Here is a 21,618-nt window from a genome sequence, read left to right as displayed (position 1 = left end):
TAGATGATGTCTAGAGTGGCGATAGCTGAAAGGGTTGGATCCTCACAGAGTGGTTTAGGGAATGCTAGGTTAACTCTGGTAGATCTAGAGAAAGGGTTTGCAGAGCTAAAGCCCACATGGCAGGTTCTCACAGTCTGCCTTTGGGTAGGGTGACCAGATGTCCCGATTTTATAGGGACAGTCCTGATTTTTGGGTCTTTTTCTTATATAGGCTCCAATTACCCCCCACCCCATGTCCCGATTTTTCACATTTGCTATCTGGTCACCCTACCTTTGGGTCACACAGTTAAGCTGATGACACACACGCAGACTTCAAGCATTGTGATTTCAGTCCTGATGTACATTATATGTTCTCATTAAGCTTAATATTTGAGTGATTCATGTAAAATGCAGATAATAGATGTGTCTGGTTTAATGCCTTTTTTCCCGGTGTTCTAAAAAAATGCTGTTTGCCTTATTTATAAAACAAACTCATTGCCTTACGTGTTTGAGATTCGGTTTAGTCCACTGAGAAAGAAAAACTGTGTGTTGATGTTGAGGGGGAAGGGTGTGGAAAGCCATTAATTTTCCTTACTGTCCACTAGATGTCAGCAGAGAACATGCAATATCTGCCTCCTGCTTCTAGCATCCATTTCAGTATCAGAAATATTATATAATGTGGTGATTCTGAAACTATATCGAGATCATGATGGGTGGGAGGTTTCCAAATGCAGGTGGTGGGTGAAGAGTTGTGTGTCCGATTGCTGTCAAACTGTTTACTTCATCTAACATAATGTCAAGTATCAGGGGGTAGCCGTGTTAGTCTGTATCTACAAAAACAACAAGGAGTCTGGTGGCACCTTAAAGACTAACAGATTTATTTGGGCATAAGCTTTCGTGGGTAAAAACCTGCATGCATCCGAAGAAGTGAGGTTTTTCCCCCGAAAGCTTATGCCCAAATAAATCTGTTAGTCTTTAAGGTGCCACCAGACTCCTTGTTGTTTTCATCTAACATAGAGCACAGTGGCAAAGTTTGAATAGGCAAGATTACCTGATTTTCTTCTCCCTAACCCCTCAACACTTCCTCTAAAGTGACATCATGTCTCTGAGGCTGGGGAAACTAATATCAAAAGGTGCATATCCGCATAGTTAGGCGAAAAATAGCAGATTTCAGTTGTTCAAGGAACTTTGTACACAAAGAATATAGTACGTTCAGTAGAAATGGTTTTTGTTGATTTCTGGTGGCAGTGGTGTTTCACCTTCTCCTTCAGGCACGTTTTGGAATATATTGTAAATTTCGAATGACGGAGCTTTCAACCTAAGGCCTTGTAGACGTGATGTATTCTTTGCTTGTGACAATGGTCAGCATGATAGTGCTTAGTTCTTTGACTTGCAATGGTGGCTTAATGGAACATGTCCAGATACTAAAAAATAATTGTCAGTGTCGGTCCCTGTGGAACCAGTAGAAGTCGTTTGACTTGCCCAGCCATTCTGATTTGACAACAAGGAAAGTCAGCCAGTTCATTGCCATGCACTGATCCTAGGTGTTTTTTACGATAGGCTCTGACTATATTTCTCCTCTTGTTTTCCAGATCACAGGCGTTATTCTTCTTGCTGTTGGAGTCTGGGGGAAGCTCACTTTAGGCACATATATCTCTCTCATCGCTGAAAACTCTACCAATGCCCCCTATGTGCTTATTGGGACTGGTACCACAATTATTGTCTTTGGCCTGTTTGGCTGTTTTGCCACTTGTCGTGGCAGCCCATGGATGCTGAAACTGGTAAGTATATCAAAAGAACTGTCATGTGGCATATGTGGAAATTGCTTATTCAATGTACTTTTATTAAGCTTAAACAGATGTTAACTGTAACAGAGGCAAACAGAAAGGTTGTAATGACCTGAATGTTCACTAAGTGTCTCTCGTGCTTAAAAAATTCCCTTCACTGAAACCAGTCAATGAATCACACTGACTTCTGTGCAATATATAGGACTCTGTGATGGCAATAGTGCTACCAGTGAACCAGATGTATCATTACAGACTTATTAACATCAAAAATGGCACAGCTCTGTAGCTAATTTGAAACAGACTTTTCCTGGGGTGCTTCTTAATAATACAACATGGAATGTAGGGAATACCTCGATGGTAGCGTTTAGGCTAATGCACACTAACTTTTCATTTCTGGCATCCTGTATTCACCTCTATAAAAATAGGTGGACACCAGAAAAGTAAACTCCCAGCAGTATGTCCGTCCACATTTCAAAAGCAGCACAGGGATTTCCTCACTCCGATAAGCTTTCCAATGCATCTCAAAATGTAAGGAAACTGTAGGTGGAGGGAAAAAATGCACAGGCGAGTTAAACATTAAGCTTGTATAAGAGCATTCGGGGACAAAATATAATATGTGGCAATTTGAGGGGTGGGGAATAGTAATGGTCAGGTTAATATGTGGTGAAAGTGAATTGGGACAGGGGGAATAACAGGACGGTGTCTTCTACTACAATATTTTTCCCTAAAGGTACGTCCTCTGACTATCAGAGCTAACTGTGGCATTCGCCGTTCTGAACATGAAGCTTTATTTTGAGCACCTGTATAAAAGTTTTTAAACCATCTTTCTCCCCTCAAAAGAAAACAGGCAAATATTTGAGTTCTGCATTGTTTGTAGGACCTAGCGAAGTCCTAGCTGCTTTGCCCTCCATTAAAAATAGTTCTCCCTTCTTCCTCCTCCCACCCCAAGCATTGAACAGCTTTTCAAACTTTTCTGCATGACAATTGGGATGAGATTTTCAGAAGATTAAAATGCAATTTCCTGTTAGAACAGCCTGTTTAGCATTGTTTGTCTTCTCAGTTATTTATTCATGTGTAGAAAAAAATCAGACCTAAACTGAAACCTCTCTTCTACTCCTTCACTTTGGTAAAGTTTGGTTCTAAATCCAGACTTCAGCCCTGATTCACTTTGTACATATGATTATTGCCAATGAAGTCAATGGGACTACTCATGCACTTATGTACCTTATTGAATCAGGCCATAGGCCCCAATCCTGCAGTGAAATGTATGCAAGTGAACCCTGGTACCTTTGCAGAGTCCTGTTGACTTCACTGGAGTTCCACACAAATACAAAGAGTCTACCTGCATTCATCTCCTTGCAAGATCAGGGCCTTAACAAAATGGGAACCACCTCTCTGCAGTGTGAATGTATGTTTCAATAATATATGCGACTGTCAAGAAATGTCATTTTATGCACATTAAACAACCTAATAATGGGGAGAGTGTCCTGCAGTTATTAGTAGTTACACCACATGCAAGGTGTCCTATCTTTCACCCTCTAAATACATTCTTTTTTTCCTGTCTTTAGAGGAAATCTGGAGGCAGAAGCTCAAACTCAGAATTGTTTGCATAAAGAACTAAAAGGTTCAGACACAACTCTGCCCCACACTCTGACTTGCATTTTGTCTTGTTTCTTTGCTTTCAGTATGCCATGTTCTTGTCCCTGGTGTTTCTGGCGGAGCTAGTGGCTGGCATTTCAGGATTTGTATTTCGCCATGAGGTGAGTGGAAATGAATGTAGGTTATAAATGGCAGTGCCTCTCTGAGCAGGATTTGCTGAAGCCTCTCAGAACATGTACAATATATTGGTTGTTGACTTCAGCAATTCCATATGCATCATGAGTGATGTAGCTATTTTTCGGCAGTAATGCGTGCAGCCCTCTAAACACTGATATGATTCCAAATGAAGGGATTTAGCCAAAGCTTTGAGTCTTAGCTGTCTGATATTTACTCTGGAGCTATCTTTCTTTATATGTCCATCATATAACATCTTCTTTACCCTGTTACATATGCTGAGGACTGCAAAATAGGATAAATACTTTTCTTAGACACAGCTACTTCAGTCAGGGAGGCATTTGGTTGTGTAATACAGCGAGGATTTCTGAGACTGCAAAGCCAAACCAAACTAGTTTCCTTGATGTTGTGTAAATCGTATTTATTTATTTTTTCAGTGTGCCACTGTCCTGAGAGTAGAGTGAAGCTAGAAATAGCTAGAGATAGGAAACTGGGTTAGAAAGATGCCTTGTGAGAACAATACAGTCTGAATTTGTAGTAGCAGTGTTACTTTGTCCATTTTATCTGGAACCCTTTGTTTTAAGCCCAGGATTTTATGCGTCTTTTAAACTGAACCAGGACAGTAACTTTGTAGTATCTCTTCCTCACTTCTTACTCCTAGGGGAATTCTGAGCCCAAAAAATAAAAATTCTGCACCAAAAAAAATAATAATATTCTGTGCACAATATTTTAAAATTCTGCAAAATTCTGCATATTTTATTTTCAAAATAACACACTATAATCACACCAGTTTCATGTCAGCAAGTATGTCCGTAACAATGCAGACAACAAAAAAGATCCAGGAATTTTTTTTTGACAAATAGATTCCTTACGAGACATATTAATACAGAACTTTGAGTAATAATTCATTTAAACTACAGAACACAAACATATTTCCTGCACCCCTCAGAAGCAGTGCAAAGGCTTGGGGGAGTCAGGGATAATGGTGGAGCTGAGGGAGAGGGAAATAATTGCTGGGAAGGAGCCTGGGAGTGAACTTGGAGGATTGTTGGGTCTGGCACCCCGCCCAACCCCCCCACACACTCCTGGGATCCTGGCTGCCAGCCCCACGCCCTCAGGTCTGCGTGGGGCGGCAGCAGAGCCCCTGGCACAGAGCTGGCAGCGAGCGGAGTACCTGGCATGGGGCCAGCAGCCGGGATCCCGGGGGTGAGGCAGTAGCTGGGATCCCGGGTGCACAGGGCGGCAGTGGCGCCTAATGGTTAAACATTTAATCGGTACAATTTTAATAGTTTAAACATTTACTTTTTTTAAACATTATTTGAATCCCTAGACTCAATGTTATCACCCCACTAGCTCCTGTGCCCTGGCACCAGTCTGTCTCCCCACACTAGCCCTTCTGAACCCCAATCTGTGTGACCCCCCCTCCCCCTCCATATCCCATGCCTCCTCACCTGGCCCCATGGGCAGGGCGCTGTGAGGAAATCAGCCTCTGTCCCTTTTCTCTCCATGGCTCCAGCTCATGAGCCAGCCACCTTCTCTTCTGGTGCCACATCAGCACCTGCTGTGTGAAAGGTATAATTACAACTTCCCTTTGACACATTGTCAGAATCAATTATTCTGGGGGGGGGAGGGAAATCTGTGGGGGATGTTAATTCTGCGCTTGCGCAGTGGCGCAGAATTCCCCCAGGAGTAACTTCTGTCCCTCTGACTCTTTTCCCTTTGTCATATGTAGTCCTCTAGTACCCTGTTCTGCTGAGAGAGTGTCCTTTTTGGCTGTGAGATTTCCCTCTGTATGTTTCTTGTGTCTACCTTCACCAGCGGTAGATGGTTACCGATTTGATTTTGAAATACCTGTACTTTTTTTGCTGGGAATTACCATTCTACCTGTGGATGGGCAATCTTTTGTCAAGATCACAATAATGCAACCTCCTGAATCTGCCACCAGGCTCTGCTTTCCTCCCAGTTCACGTGTCCTCTGTGACATTCCTGAGCTTCTCTAGCCTGGGGAGCAGTAGTTCATTATCCAGAGAGCTCCAGTGCCACAATGAATCAGTGCTGCTACCAAGCAATGGGATTGGCATTGCCTTTTAATGCCCCCTACTTCTGCACAAAGCTCACCTCCCTCATATTGCGGGCACACAAAAGGCAAATTGAAGGGGGAATCCCTCTTCTCTCTAGCTATTTTTATCTAATAGAGAACTGGCAGGTTATACTTCACCTTCCCTCCTGTACATTGACACAAATCGCTCCTTTAGGTTTTCATACAATAGGCCCTTATTCCTCAGAGTATCCCCCGGCAAACCTAAACATGTAATGAATTTGGGGAAATAAACCAGAAAATTGAAAGCTAGTTAATACTCTGTACGCTCCCTATTTCCACTTCCATTTTTGCTTTTGCTTTTCACATCACACTTCCAGCTGTTTGACACGTTCCTCTGTTTAGCAGATGAACTCATTTTCACAGTGTGATCTTGTCATGGCTGCATAGCTGGCTGCACCCCTGTCCTCTCACTGGTTCTATGAATGCATCCCTGCAGGTGTCCGGCCTCGTGCCTTTACCTATCCCAGATGGAATTCTGCAATTTTCCCTTTCTTAGCCTCTGACCTGGGCTACAGTACCTGTGTATCAACCATGCTTACTAAGCAGATCCAACTATGTTCAACACCTGCAGTTCTTCCCTCTAGGGAGTTGGTGACCAGTGGTGTACAGCGATCAGCCTTCTTAAAGCAAAGTATTGCTTATTTTAGCAGCAGAAACAAGGCTTTTGGAGGAAAATGATTTTAAAATAACAAGGAGTAGACACATATACATCTTACCTAAAGTCTCCCCATCCTCTGATGATAACCTAAGTAAGCCTAGCTTCTCCCAGCAGCTCCTTGCATTTTCCACTTCTTCTCTTTGAACAACTCTCCTCCCCCTCTCCCCCCCCCATGCTGCTTAAAAGAGTGTGTCCCTTTTAAAATCTGCTATAGTTTTTTGTTGTTCTGTGTTCCAAGCTTTGATCCTTCCTGGTCCAACCCAGTTTTGTGGGCAGGGGCGTCATTTCAGATTTGGGGGGAGGAGGGGGCAATTTTAACCATGATTCCAGGGGCTACTTAGGCACCTGAAAACTCTAGGGTTTTTTGCAGACAGTAACTTAGAAATTAGCTGACAGGAACACTAATTTCTATATAAAAAAGAAAATTAAATAAATATTAGACCCAATTAGCACTAATACTAACATGTTCTGACATCTTGTGTTAATTCACTTAAGGGACACTAGTTAGGTTTAAACTTTTAAAGTATATTCTTACTCTTGACTACAACAATGGAAACAATTGTAGAAAAATCTAGATTACTCTACATCATTTAGGCTACTTACTTTTTGCTATTCACTAAGCGTGGAATAGATCATTTAACTTTTGGAAACATTCTACTAGGGCAAGTCCCATGAGTTTATACAACACCTACATGGGGCTCTTGGGGTGTTACCATACTACAAATAATAGACTAGAAACTGACTTTAAACAGGAGTGAAACTGACACTTTTAAGTCACTTTCACATTATTGCTAACCCCAAATGTTTAAATATAATGAGTCAGGCTCACCAAATATGAGATTGGCAAAAATCATGATAATCGCAAGATTATGTAAAAATAATAGATTTGGTGTGTTTTTTTTAATTTGCCTTCCACTTTTTGAGCCTTTAGGGTGCACTGGAGTCACATTTTGAAGCTTTCTCTATAGCCACGAGGGCTAGAAACATACTTTTTCTGTGAGAATGAAGGCTGAAATCATCACTTGACTCGAGGAGCTGGGGCTTTAAGGAAAACAATAATTATCATGAGACTCATGACAAAATCATGAGTCAGCAACACTGCTTTCACTTCTGTTCAAAGACTAGTTACTTTCCAGAAGGCTCTTAAGAACAACACTATAGTGATTTGAGTTGCAGTTCTCACAGAAGAATGTTTAAAACCAAACACCAGGAAAATTTTACATTTTAAAGCTGAGAAAAAAATGGAGTCTCCTGAGGTATATCAGGACACTGGAGGCAGGAAAGGAAAGTAAACAGGCACAGGAGCTCTGGGCAGCTTTTTCTCTTGAAAAAAAGTTGGAGGTCAAGTCTTCCAGTCCTTAATCAGGTAAAACTTCTATTGCTATCAGCACCTCCACTCATATATAATAACACGTGCTCAATAATTATACATTTCATACATAAATATCTGAGCTATCTTATCCAGGGCTACACATTTTGTAAGCATTGGCTCAGGGACTATATTTTCTGGCATATTCTGAACAGTGCTGAGCACACAGATGGTGTCAGTGAATAAGAACATAAGAACGGTCATACTGGGTCAGACCAATCGTCCATCTAGCCCAGTATCCTGTCTTCCAACAGTGGCCAGTGCCAGGTGCCCCAGAGGGAATGAACAGAACAAGTAATAATTGAGTGACCCATCTCCTGTCACCCATTCCCAGCTTCTGGCAAACAAAGGCTAGAGACTCAATAATACAATATCATGACAATAATCATCGACTTTATGGATGCAATTACTGTTCTTTGTTCTGGAATTGACCTGAATACAGCTGAAACCCTAAGAGTTTGATGTATAATCACATCTGATATTTATATGACACTTTCTCATTCCTTCCTTTTCTCAAACTCAGAACAAAAAATTACAAAACAAAATGGTTTTCAGTTAAAATATAAAACTGCACAGCAGCCGTTGCTCTACAGCCCAGCATGTGGCAGAACGTGCCACTCCTTCGGGGTTAAGTGATCTCCTCTCATCTGACTCTGATTCTCTCTCTTCATCCTTCCTGACCTCTGTGCTGCTTTTTATGCTGTCAACATGACATCCTTCCCATCGCCTGGGATTGTTTGCTGGAGTCTCAGAGAACTGGCCACCTTGGTTTTGCTCCCAGCTATCAGCATGCAGCAAAGAGAGCGGCTGGTCCAGTGAATAGGTTGTCAACCCTCAGAGACCTGGGTTCTACTCCTCCCATGGACTTCCTGTATGACTTCAGGCCCCTGCCTTAGGACAGAGTTTCAAAGGTTTTAGGCACCCAGAGATGCAGCGAGGCAGCTAGTGGGGTTTACAAAGAACCTAAACTTCTGGGTGCTTTTGAAAATCCCACTAGGTGCCTAAATACCTTTAAAAATCTGGCCTTTAGTCTGTGTCTCAGTGCCCCATCTATACAATGGGGATAACAGCACTGCTCTACCTACAGAGGGGCTGTGAGGAGAAATGGGTTAGACATTGTGAGGCACTCAGATACTATGGCGATGGGGTCACATAAGTACCACGAGTAGAGGGGGAACTTCTCTGTACCACTGCTATCCCTTCCCTTCTTTTCACCTCTCCCCTTCAGATCTCCCTTTTTTCTGATGTAACTTTGGCTCAGAGGGCTTGGCTGTATTTCTTCTGAGTCCTAAGTTCCCTCTAAGTTGCACAGCTGACTATTAAGCCCCGATGCCTCTCTGCCAGCACAGGCCTGCCACGGTGGGGAGAGGCGCCCCTCCCCACCGGCCCCAGAACAGACCTGCCCCGGACGTGCGACAGCCGGGGGAGAGGCGCCCCTCCCTTGGACTGGACTGGCTGAGGCCCGCTGGAGCTGCCGGAGAGATGAGCCCCTCTCTCGACCCGGCTCAGCCCCGCTGGAGCTGCCACAGCCGGGGAGAGGTGCCTCTCCCCCAGCCCAAGCTGCTGCAGTGAGAGAGGGCTGAGGGGAGTCCTCTCTCCTCACCACAGCCCCGGGGCAGCCTGCACCCCAAATCTCTCATCCCCAGCCCCACCCCAGAGCCTGCACTCCCATCCTCTGCCCTCTCCTGCACCCCGAAACCCTCATCCACAGCCCCATCCCAGAGTCCACACCCCCAGCCAGAGCCCTCATCCCCCCATACTCCAACCCTCTGCCCCAGCCCAGAGTCCCCTCCCAAACCCCGAACTCCTCATCCCCGGCCCCACCCCAGAGCCGGCACCCCTCAACCCTCTGCTCCAGCCCTGAGCCCCCTCCCACAGTCCAAAGCCCTCGGCCCCACCCCCACCACATGAATTTTGTTATGTGCACCAATATGAAGGTGATATGTCACACATCACATCCATATTGGTGCACATAACAAAATTCATTCCGCACATGGTCGTAAAAAATGAGAAGGAACGCTGTCTGAGTCCCCTGTGTTCTCTCTTCAACACCCTCCTTTTCCCCCGCCCCCTTCCCCCAGAGGAATCCCTGTTTTACAGGCTCATCTAAGGACTTTCAGATCCTTAATTTAATTACCAGCTCTTTCTTATCTTAAAATCCCCCTGCCTCTATTTGTAAACAAAATACTGACTCCCTGCCCCTGGGCATCAGCTGAGACTAGCACCTCCCCTCTGCTGAACTAGCACACCCAGACTGCAGGGCAGTTAACAGCTCTGCCTGGGGCTAGGACATGCACCTGGAGCAGAGCTGCTGTATGAAGCTCCCCTCTGCCCCTCCGAAATGGTGCCCCTGTTTGCAGGTTGGCTCAAAACAGAAGAAATCATCAGAGCTAATAGCTTTGACATTGTCCCTTAACAACTCAAGTGTTTCATGAGAGGTGGCTGACTTGAGCTGGGCTTTTCCTTCCTGCTTGTTTTTCAAGTCAGCTGTCTAACTGACCTAAACTAATATATTCATACAGTAAACATCCCAACATTCAAACAGACTAACATATAGTATTCATAAATTGTCACAGGGCAGTTCCCAATCCATCCTAGCTGTTTTCAAAAATATAGCAATTTGGTGATCTATTTAAAGAGTCTATGGTTGCAAGTGGCAATCTTAAAATGCCATCAAAAGGACTTGTGAATGTTAAAGGAGAGCTTTTTAGATTCTGAATATACACTCCAGAAAGTGTGGCAAAAGGAACACATACTCACTCTGATTTGGCTATCCTGCAAAGGTTGGAAATTGGTAAATTTCTTGGAAAGACTCAGACTGAAAGCTTGTGCGTTAAAATGCCCATTCCATATGCTGGTCACTTATAAAATATCTCATTCTCTGGCTTTTTCCTCTTAGATCAAGGACACTTTCCTTAGGACATACACTGAAGCTATCCAGAATTACAACGGCAACGATGAGCGAAGCCTCGCAGTGGATGACGTACAACAGAGTGTAAGTTTAAAATAGCTATTGGTAAAAAGATGTAAACAGAATCTATTCTTTGATCACAAAACATGAATTGCCAATGGCTCAAATAGCTGTGTTAGTAAGTTATATTTTAGGGGCTAAACTGATTACATGGGGTTTCAGCCTGCAGTCCTTCCACACCCACAGCTGCTACTGATTAGACCTTCAAGGCCTGGTCTACACGAACCCCCCAATTCAAACTAAGATACGCAACTTCAGCTACGTGAATAACGTAGCTGAAGTCGACGTACCTTAGTTCGAACTTACCGCGGTCCAGACGTGGCAGGCAGGCTCCCCCGTCGACTCCGCGTACTCCTCGCGGCGAGCAGGAGTACCGCAGTTGACGGCGAGCACTTCTGGGTTCGATTTATCACATCCAGACAACACGCAATAAATCAAACCCAGAAGTTCGATTGCCAGCCGCCGAACCAGTGCGTAAGTATAGACAAGCCCCAAGGTGTTGGTTCCAGGATTCAATACCTAGAATGGAGAGACAGGATTCTGAATACCTGGGGTGAAATGCTGGCTCCAAGTGGGTGGGAGTTTTGCCGGTGACCTCAATGGTGCCTGGATCGCATCTTTGGTATTTACTAGCTACAGAATAGCCAGTCTATCCAAGGGTGCTCTGTGCTTGTTTGGGACACTGTACTGTCAATATCCTGGACGAAAGAACCATCACCAGAAGAAAGTATTTCACAAACTATATTGCCATAGCATCTAGCAGGCATCTTCTGACAACTGCTACTTTTTAAAACCAGTTGAGTTCACCCCTAATCTTGGGCTTGGTCAGTATAAGAAAACGTATAGCCTTGTGACATAATTTTAAATCAATATAGTTATCCTGGGGCAAACCCTTAATATGGACTCATTTAAACTGGTCTAAATCACACTTAAGATGATCTAATTTAATGTGGAAACTTCATTTTACATTTATTTAGTTAAACCAATGCAAGTTTTATAATGCAGACAAGCCCTTGTGCTAGTCCAGAGGTAGGCAACCTATGGCACGCATGAGCTGATTTTCAGTGGCACTCACACTGCCGGGTCCTGGCCACCGGTCCGGGGGACTCCACATTTTAAATTAATTTTAAATGAAGCTTCTTAAGCATTTTAAAAACCTTATTTACTTTACATACAACAATAGTTTAGTTGTATATTACAGACTTATAGAAAGAGACCTTCTAAAAACATTAAAATGTATTACTGGCACGCAAAACCTTAAATTAGAGTGAATAAATGAAGACTCGGCACATCACTTCTGAAAGGTTGCCGATCCCTGTGCTAGTCTTTAGTTGTTTGGTGTTTAGTTAGGATCATAGAGTGTGAGCAGTTCTTATTCTAAAGAGGCTCTGCCACTAGCATTATAAAGCTTTACAAATATGAACATGATTAGTCAGGATTTGGTCATCTAGCTTCCTGTTTAGTTGATAACCTATAGCAGTTCTCTTTGCAAAGACAATGAAAGGTCTGGAAGATGAAACCTATCAAGAAAGGTTAAGAGAACTGGGCATGTTCCATTGGGAGAAAAGATGGGTGAGGGACACATGTGGCTGCCTATAGTTGCTCCACGAGATGTTTTCAAACAGGTTATTGTCTTTCCATAATAAAGACTGAATAAACAGTAGTGGAGAAAAGATGCAGCAGGTTTTAAAAATGGAAGTGGTGCTTTAATTATAAGAAGAATTTGGCAGTGGAACAAGATTACCAAAAGGATGGTGCTTTTCCCCCTCACTTTCGATATTTGGGGCTAGACGAGACACCCCACTTATAATCTCTTGTCACACTGAGAATTTGCCATTTATTCCCCATCTTTGATAGGCTTTGCCAGTTTTTTAGTCTAGAATAGGACACACCTCCCACCCTTCCAAAAGCATTTTGAAAGTGTAAACCCACCAGTTCTGCTTTTATTTGCTATTTTGTTAACTCTTTTAAAGAAGTCTTATGAGTTAGAGAGGCTTAATTCATCCTCTTAAACCTGTACTGCTTTGTCTCTATTTGTGGTCCCCCTATGTGCTTAATAACTCTCTCATTTTTCTCAGCTGTTTTTCCTGTTACCAAGGGAAGGCTTTTCAATTTAGATTTCCCAGGATCATGTTTAGCACCTTTTTGAAAAGATAGGTGCACTGTTGGCCTTCTTCCCATCCTCCAGTATAGTAGTGCTTGCTGATGGTAACTTACCTATTTTGGGCGGTAGTTCAGTTACTCCATTCTTCAGTATAAGCAAAGAGCCCCAGTTGGCTCCCACTGAAGTAAGTGGGAATTAAGCTACTGACTTCTGTGTGAGCAGTATCAGCCCCAGGCTTATTTGGAAAATAAGTCTTAGTGAGTAGCCTTGGTCTGACCTCACTCTGAAAGGTAAGATCTGAAACTATTCCTATGCTTGTTTTAACACTGGCTTCTTTTTTTATCTACTCTTTCTTTGTAGCTGAGATGCTGTGGCATTCAGAACTATACCAACTGGAGCACTAGCCCTTACTTCTTTGAACACGGTATTCCCCCAAGCTGCTGCATGAACGCCAGTGACTGCAATCCCCAGGATCTGCGCAATATGACTGTTGCTGCCACTAAAATAAACCAGAAGGTACAGGCCACTGTGTGCCAAAGGCAACTGAGATGCAACTATCCGATGAATTAGTTCGCACATTACTACATATGGTGTCATTGAAGTGCGGTTCCTGCCTAGTGATATGAAGAGTGTGGAAACTGGGGATGGAGAAGTGGATAAGATTGCCCACTGCTTGCCACCAAACACTTAAATTGACATTTGTGAAATAAGCAGACACAGAAACCCGACCAGTGAGATATGAACTCACTTATTCCCATCACATTTGGTCAGGTACAGCATCTTGCACAGAGGCAAAGCTGGCAAGACTGTTTAAATACACAGAGGTGAGGCAGCTGACCTCGGTACTTATGTCAATCAGCAGTTCTCATTCTCACTGATTCCCTCCCCACCAACGTGTCTTCTGTCAGAAATTTCAGGCGTTGGATGCTAACAACCCAAACAGAGAAAATAGGGATGATTGACGTGAAGCGTTGTGGGGTAGTGAGATATGTTTGCTGTGCCCCGTCTAATCTCAATGGATTCATACTGCTGCAGGCAGAACAGAGCTAACATTGACCCCTCCCCACCTTCAAAAAGACAATTGGGAGAGTAGTATAGAGAGAGAGTGAGTGAGATAGCAAAACAAATAAATTAATAACAGAATACAAATGCAGAAAATGTGAAGAAAAGAGGGGAAAAGGGGAAACAATGCAACATATAGAAAAGACACTCCTAATACTGTGTTGTGCAAGGAGACATTCATTGCTGGCACAGAACTTCTTTCCTGTTGACTTTTTGCATAAGATTTTCAAGAGAGGTAACAAATTGTTCATAAAGGGAATAATCCTGATGCCAAATTAAACCTTGATATAACACCATGGCTTCGGCGGTTACAGCAGCGATTAATTCGCCCCAGCGCATTTAGTGATTTATTTCTCTTGTCATTTCTCGTCTATTTCCAGTGTAACTGTTAACACAAGAAATTATTGGTATATAACAGAAAAATGCAGAAACGGTTGGTTGTGTTCTATTTTAATCCTTTTCAGCTTGTACTGTAACTCAGCTGTGTGTCCGTCAGGGACTTGGAGATGGGGACTGAGGTCACATTTACGACTCTACCTTTGGAAAGCAGTCAGATAGAGTGTTTTTCCAGTCCATACCAAGAAGACAATAATACTGGATTAGCTTCCACTAACCTATCCTTCAGTCACAGTAGCCTACTGTGAGCCAATCAGTGCTAATGGATTTGGAACAGGGATGTTGTCGGTCTATTGTGAAACTTGAAATAATTGTCATCAATGTAATGTTACTCTGTTGGGTGAGTTTAAAGGATTTGCAAAGACATTAATTTACACTCGTTAATTAGTGCCAGATTCTGCCTTTTGTAGAGAGGGAGGAGGGGAAGGTGCAGCGGGGCTGAGCTGAACCAGGAGGAATTCTGACTGAGGCCAGGACTACACTACATGCTTACTTGGGTATAACTACGTCACTCAGGGGTATGAAAACTCCACACCCCTGAGTGATGTAGTTATACCAATCTACCCCCACCCCGTGTAGACAGTGCTATGTCAGTGGGAGAGCTTCTCCTGCCGACATAGCTGCCGCCTCTTGCAGAGGTGGGGTAACTAAGCTGACTGGAGAATGCTACAGTGGTGCAGCTGTGCCAGTGCAGCGTTTGTAGTGTAAACCTGTCCTGAGTTGGCCAGAATTCCTCCTGGGGAGCACTCTTGGGAGCCAGGAGCTCTGCCACCGCCCAGCTCTTCCTCCATCTCCCAGGCTTCAGAGTGCACTCTCCTTGTTGTGTGGCTACTAGAAAATGGACAGAACTGTGGCCTTGGCCACACGTCCACTTACAGGTACCCATGGAGTTCTATTGAGGAATAGACCTGATGCGTCTGAGCCATACTGTCGCTGCGGGAGAAGGTGCAGGAAGGTTATAGCTTTTACACGTATACTCCTACAAATACTTGGCTGGTTGGATAGATAGAGGCTCTTGGCACCCTCCCCCTCATCACAATCTGACCTTGAGTTAATTTGCCTTTTTGCTGTGGACAAAACTGAAATATTATTTCAAATGATAACTGGAAGGGAAATGCACAGTAGTTTAAAATCAATGCCTTCCAGATGATCCATGGCTGATCCCTCCCACATTTAAACTGTGGTGCAGTTATCTTGTTCTAATGTTCTGATTTGTACTGCAGACTGACAAGCATTCACTCTCACTTCACAGTGGGCCAATCTTTGTTTTATCTTTAATTTGATTATTTTCTACCAGCCGTTATCCATAGAGTCTCTGTTTCTGAAGTAGCTGACTTGATTATTTTGTCCACGGATTGTCCACGGATAGTTTGAAGGTCTTGCCCACATCTGAGAACTCTGTTTCAGTTGCCATTTAAATCAAAGACTTAAAGAACTCTCCGCTGGGGAGCTGTCCCAGATCTTTGAGTTGCTCAAAGAAACTTGAACAAGGTGGGCTATTTCTGAGAGGTGGGAAGGGAACAGGAACAAAAAGCAAAGCAAAAGGAGTTGTGGCTGGTCTGGTACTGTAGCTTACAGGGAAGGAACAGCCTTGATGGTCTCTGAACAGACTCTCATTCTGTTCTCAGCCAAGAAGGAGGTTTGTGATTAAGGATAAGATTTTTGTCATGGAAGTCAGAAATCCTAGACTTTCAGAGACCTCTGTGACATTTTCCATTGCAGCTTCAGCCCTGGGGCAATGGGGCTGGAGAAGTCAGCTGGCGGGGGGCCTGGAGCTCCAAGCCACGGTGGGGCTTGGGTTCTTATCCCTCCTATCAGATCCCCCCCCCCCATTATTTTTAGTAAAGTCACAGACAGGTCGCAGGCTTCCATGAATTTTTGGTTATTACCCATGACCTGTCCATGACCTTTACTAAAAATAACAATGATAAAATCTTAACCTTATTTATGATACTTGCCTGTGTGTATTTTTTGCAGGATTGGGGACATACAGGTCCCTTTGTTGCAGAGGTCTGTCTTTCTCTCTCTAGCTCTCATTTATGGATTAAATACATTTGAAATGCAGTCTTTTCCTAGTCTCCAAAAACCAGTAATAGGAACAGGCTTCAATTAAAATAATAATAATAAAATAAGGTGCTAAAAGTTCACAAAGAGTACTAATGAGTTACCAATGGAGACTTATTCTAGTGGTCTGATCACACGACTGGAAGTCAGAAACTCCTGGACTGTGTTTCCCAACTCTGCTACTGATTAGCTAAGTGACTTTGGGAAGTCATTTAGGGCTAGAGTCACAAAAGGACCTAGGCATGTAACTGTTGCTTTAAGTCCCTAGATTCCAGAATCAGACTTGGTTGGAATTCACAAAGCCCCGATCCAGCTGTTTCAAAACTGTGTGCAGGTGCCTAAACTCTCTCAGTGCCTGAATTTTTCCAGTTATTTTACTCCATCCAAACACTTACTTTACTCCAACACTCCACATCTGGACACTTAAGTCGCAGAGTGATTCATGAAAGGAGGATACGTCTTCCTCCGCCTAATTCACCTGTGGGGCCCAATCCCTTAAGTGTGCTCAGAGCTCACTTGCCAGATTGGGCCCTGTATACTGACGTGCACATAACAGCCAGGGGAAGGGAGAGGACAACCTCCCTCACAACTGTTAGCCCAGAAGTTAGAGTATCTACCTGAGGTGGGGGAGACCCCCAGTTCAAGTGCTACCTCCACCTCAGAGGGGAAGACGGCATTTGAACAGGGATCTGCCATTTGTCAGGTGAGTGCCCTCACCATTGGGATATAGGCTCCTTAGATGTTGATCTCCCTCAATCTCCCCAGTCTCCTGTTCCATTATGAATAAATCATTAAAAAATTAATCGGAGCAGGGGGACAGGACCCTAGGTTTCCCACCGCCCAGGTGAGTGCTCTGCCAGGCTACAGAATCATTCTCATGCTTGTGCTTTCTTGTGCTCTCTCTCGCTCTCTCTCTGTGACCCAAATGACTTCTTCATGATTTATTCACAGTGGAACAGCTGAGGGAGCCCCACTTAAGAATATTCTGTAGCCCAGTAGCCAGGACACTCACCTGAGAGGCGGCAGATCCCTGCTCTTCCTGACGTGAAAGGGGGATTTGAACCAGGCGTCTCCCACATCTCAGGTGACTACCCTAACCACTAGGTTAAAAGTTATGAGGGAGTCTCCACCCTCCCGGCTTCTTGTTAAAAAACAAAACAAAAACAAAAAAGCCATGGGCATCAGATGCCAAGAAAGGATTTCCAGCTGAGAATCCGAAACAGAGGGAGGCACCTCCCTGCAGTCTGGATTTAAGCATTAAACTCCCTAAGAAGGGTGGGGTTTGGGACACATCTCTCCCATTGGCTAATTTAGGCTGCTCCCCATCTAGCATGCTGGCTTTTGTGATACCATTCTGAGGCATGCATCTCTCCCCATTCATTTTATAGGGAACCTGCATGCCTAACTCGGGCTTTGGAATCCCAGTGATTTTTTTCTAGGCACCTAAAAGTTAGGTGTGGTGATGCCAAGTGAATCTAGCCCTAAATCTCCTCATCTATTAAATGAGGCTAATATCTAACGCTGAGCTGTCATTAGGATTCGCTAACCAAAGTGCATTACAAACAAATCCTAAGCATTATTTTTCTCTAAAATGTTGATAAAGGAACAGGAATAGGGATGCAAATGAAGTGATAGTTGCTAAATAGGGTTCCCCTTCCCCTCCAATAGCTGCATGGTTACAATATACAGAATTTTTCAAGTTTGTTTGGTAATGTCTGCACCACTCTTGAGGGTGCACCAGTTCTGAGGGTGCACAACAAGAACTGAGCACTTAAATCATAATCATACAATAAATTGCCAGAAACAGTAAATTATGGCGTCCTGGAAAAACATTCCACACATGAGGTGAGTGAGTAAAGTTATCTTACTAGCATGATCTTTTTAACAAGTAAGACTTTAAGTCTCTCTCAAATTACCATAACTGTGAGCTGTTACATCTTGTGCAAGCGATTGAAAACAATAGATTTGAGAACCTTTGGGAAAGGCTGGAAAAATATGAAGGCACATTTGGCAGAATGAAAGAATTGGTTGACCACTCTAGCCTCATTTCATAATATGCAGGACATACAACCATAGTTGCTTGATATGTTAAACGAGTAAGCTTGAAATAATGTATAGTTAGTATAATGTTGCAAGATGTAATTAGGGGTTAATATGTATGTTGAAACATCTCATAACTGATTTATCGCTGCCCTGGAGTTGAGTTACTTGTAACTTTATCTACCATTTCATTACTCTGAGGATTAAAAAAAATTTATTTTATATTACAAAAGAGGTTCAGGAAATCATGTAATCTAGGTCATGAATGGCCTACATTTAACAAAGGGCATTTTCTTCTTCTGACCACTAGTGTGCAGTATAAGGCCCTGATATCCTCTAAAAACCTGCTTAAGAGTTTGCAGGATTGGAGCCTATGTATGCACTTGCATGTGTATGATGAATAGACTCATAATGCTGCACGGGTGCTGACTTTTTTCTTTCCCCCGGTGGGTGCTCCACCCCTGCTCTGCCCCGAACCCACCCCTGCTCAGCCTCTTCCCACGAGGTCCCGCCCTTGCTCTGCCTCGTTCTGCTCCCTCCCCTGAGGCCCACCCACCCATCGCTCGCTCCTCTCCGCTCTTGAGGCCCTTCCCGAGCACCTCCCGCAGGCTGCTCTGATCCTCGGTCAGCCCCAGGCGCCCGCTGCCCAACAGCTGATCAGCAGCCAGACCCCAGGCCAGAGCCACTGTGGCCGGTGGGTGCTGCGCACCCCCTATTTTTTTTCCCATGGGTGCTTGAGCCGCAGAGCACCCACAGAGTCAGCGCCTGTGTCACACTGGCAGTGCTGGAGTCAAGACTGAGAAAGGCGAGACAAGTAAAATTCCACTCTTTTCTCAGCTTCCTATGGAACTGACACAGATATAACATATGCACTTGGCCTCAGTCTGAGAATAAGTTCTTGCTGAGTTTGGGGAGAAAAGCTGGGTTGTTTTGTGGGGGAGGGTTTGGTGGGGTTTGTATCGGGGGAAAAAAATCAGACTGTTTGTGCTTGTGGTTTTCAGTCAATGACTTAGATTCCTTTAAACACCTGAAACTGGAAAAGCTAATTCCAAACACATTTTTGAAAAAATAATTTAAGAAAATATATGTATTGAGAGAGAGACAGATCTCAAAACCATGTCCAAGAACAGCCTGTGCACACACATTCTCTGCCTCCTACCCCCAGTTCGAAAGGCCATGTTTTGAGGTAGGGGGAGAGTGGCTCTGATGGGATCGGGGTCTCGACTGTAGACCAGGAATGTGTATTTGAAGGGGGCGGGGGCTTGTTTGTTCTTTTCTGCTCAAAAAAACCTCAAGGAAACAGTCGAAACCCCCCCCCCCCCCCAAAAAAAACCCCTTCAGTACTGTCATATATTAAAAGTAATAAACCATTCCAGACCATGCCTGGTGCCTTTAGAGGGACACGGCCAGGCAGGACACCTCCCTACGCATCTGAGCCATGCTTATGTTAAACAGCAGCATGTTCCGAAATAAGCTAGTGTTACGCTAGCGGGCGCCCCCTCCTGGCCAGGCACTAGAACTGCCATGAGCGGAATCAAGGCCTCCTTTGCTCTGGATCCCATGGGTGTTTCAAGCTTCTGTAGCCTCATCAGGCTGCAGCACCTGTTTCTCCCTTGGCCTCTCTGGCACATTTACTAGCACTAACTCTGTCTGTCATCCCTTTCCCAGAAATGGGGCTCCTCGGCCCCCAGCACCAGCGCTGACCCCCAGGATGCCCCAGTTATTTAAACACACCCTTCTCCCAGAACTCCCCTCGAAGGTGTGAAGCTTCTGGTTACAGTGTAACTCTCGGGGGCATGCAGTGGTCGTGGAGTAGTTAGCACAGAGACACACTGTGCACAGAGTCTAACACATTTATGCTCTTTTACTTAATCGTATAAAAGCAGAGGAGAGTACAGCTCATACAAAACAAGAAGCATCTTAAACCGCAATGTCCCTTACTATCTTGGGGGCAGGCAGGCAGGGAGCCTCCTGCTTCAGGAGGTGGTATGTGCTGGATTGCTTCTCCCTTCTGAACTGGAGAAAATGCCCCCTCCCCACCCAGCAGACCAGCCTGTGCCCTTTTGAAACCTTTGGCCCAGGTGACACCCATGCCAGCTTCCCCATGTGGACACACATCCCTACTGGGTGATTTCATTGCCCAGGTGACTTCCCCCTACTAAACCAGTTCTGCTGCATAGGGACCATCTGTTGTCTAGAAGAGTGAATAGATTTCCGGCAGTTTATAGTCTTAGAGTCAACTATCCTCTGTTGTTCTTTTGCCACCAGCCTTTGACAGCTTAACCCAATGTGGAGGCAAATAGACCATAGCGAAGGCAAAAGTCTGGGCATTCAGAATGGAGTTTGCAGCCTGACACAGACAAACAGGATACGTCTACAGTGCAATAAAAAACCTCCAGCGCCAAGTGTCAAAACCTGGGTCAATTGACTCGGGCTTCAGGGGTTGGGCTGCGGGGCTGAAAATAGCAGTGCAGACGTTCAGGGTCGGGCTTGCGCCTAGGCTCTGAGACCCACCCTCCTTGCAGCGTTTCGGAGCCCAGGCTCCAGCTGGAGTCCAAATGTCTACACTGCCATTTTTAGCCCTGCGGCCCAAGCCCTGTGAGCCCAAGTCAGCTGACACGGGCCAACTGTGGCCATGCCATGGGTCTTTTATTGCAGTATAGATGTACCCATAAGGGTTCGTAATCTCTCACACAATTCATAAATTGTACAGACATATTCCCAAATTGTCACAGCTAGCACGATTCATTTTTACTGCCTGTATCTTGTCAGGTTCTGCTTTGTTTTCAGATCGACTCTGTTGAGGCCTTACTTTTTTTTTTTAAATATCAAAATGATTTTCCTTAATAATACAACAGTGTCTTATTTATTACAGCATCACATTAGGCTTCTTTCCCATTCTAGCAAATTTGTTTCTAAAATGTACAGTTTCTGTCTTCACGATTATTGGGTACACTCATCACTTAACAGGAATTGTTATTAAATAAAATAAGTTAAAATGTTGTTGGAAATCATGATAAAAATACCCAATTTCTGACTGAAGCCAAATGAAATGGGGGAAGGGGTACACACGCTCCAGGACTGATTATGTTTGTCTTTGTTTTACAGGGCTGTTATGATCTGGTGACCAGTTTTATGGAGACAAATATGGGAATCATAGCTGGAGTGGCTTTTGGAATTGCATTCTCACAGGTATACAATTATACTACATGAACTAGGTGGGTTTTTTTCTCTTTTCCTCTTCCCCTGGCTTCAGGGAAGGATTATAATAAGGGACAGAGCTCAGAATGCTCATTAGTCCTTTGGTCATCTGTT

At 44.2% G+C, this 21,618-nt stretch overlaps 2 protein-coding genes across 3 annotated transcripts in view; both read left to right on the top strand.

The window, feature by feature from the left end:
* The window catches only part of LOC135978000 (uncharacterized), a 1,156,726-nt gene that overhangs the window by 555,735 nt on the left and 579,373 nt on the right, over positions 1-21,618 (top strand). The window lies entirely within an intron of this gene.
* The window catches only part of TSPAN7 (tetraspanin 7), a 170,913-nt gene that overhangs the window by 132,421 nt on the left and 16,874 nt on the right, over positions 1-21,618 (top strand). For both annotated transcript variants that reach the window (XM_042859177.2, XM_042859178.2), the window contains 5 exons: positions 1,571-1,759; positions 3,451-3,525; positions 10,566-10,661; positions 13,102-13,257; positions 21,412-21,495. In XM_042859177.2, the coding sequence (XP_042715111.1) occupies positions 1,571-1,759; positions 3,451-3,525; positions 10,566-10,661; positions 13,102-13,257; positions 21,412-21,495 (600 nt within the window). The remainder of the gene's footprint in view (positions 1-1,570; positions 1,760-3,450; positions 3,526-10,565; positions 10,662-13,101; positions 13,258-21,411; positions 21,496-21,618) is intronic.

This window comes from Chrysemys picta, chromosome 1 (genome assembly GCF_011386835.1).
Source record: "Chrysemys picta bellii isolate R12L10 chromosome 1, ASM1138683v2, whole genome shotgun sequence".
In the NCBI taxonomy this organism is placed as follows: domain Eukaryota; kingdom Metazoa; phylum Chordata; order Testudines; family Emydidae; genus Chrysemys; species Chrysemys picta.
Note: the sequence above shows the minus strand (reverse complement) of the source record. Positions and strands in the feature narration are given on the sequence as shown.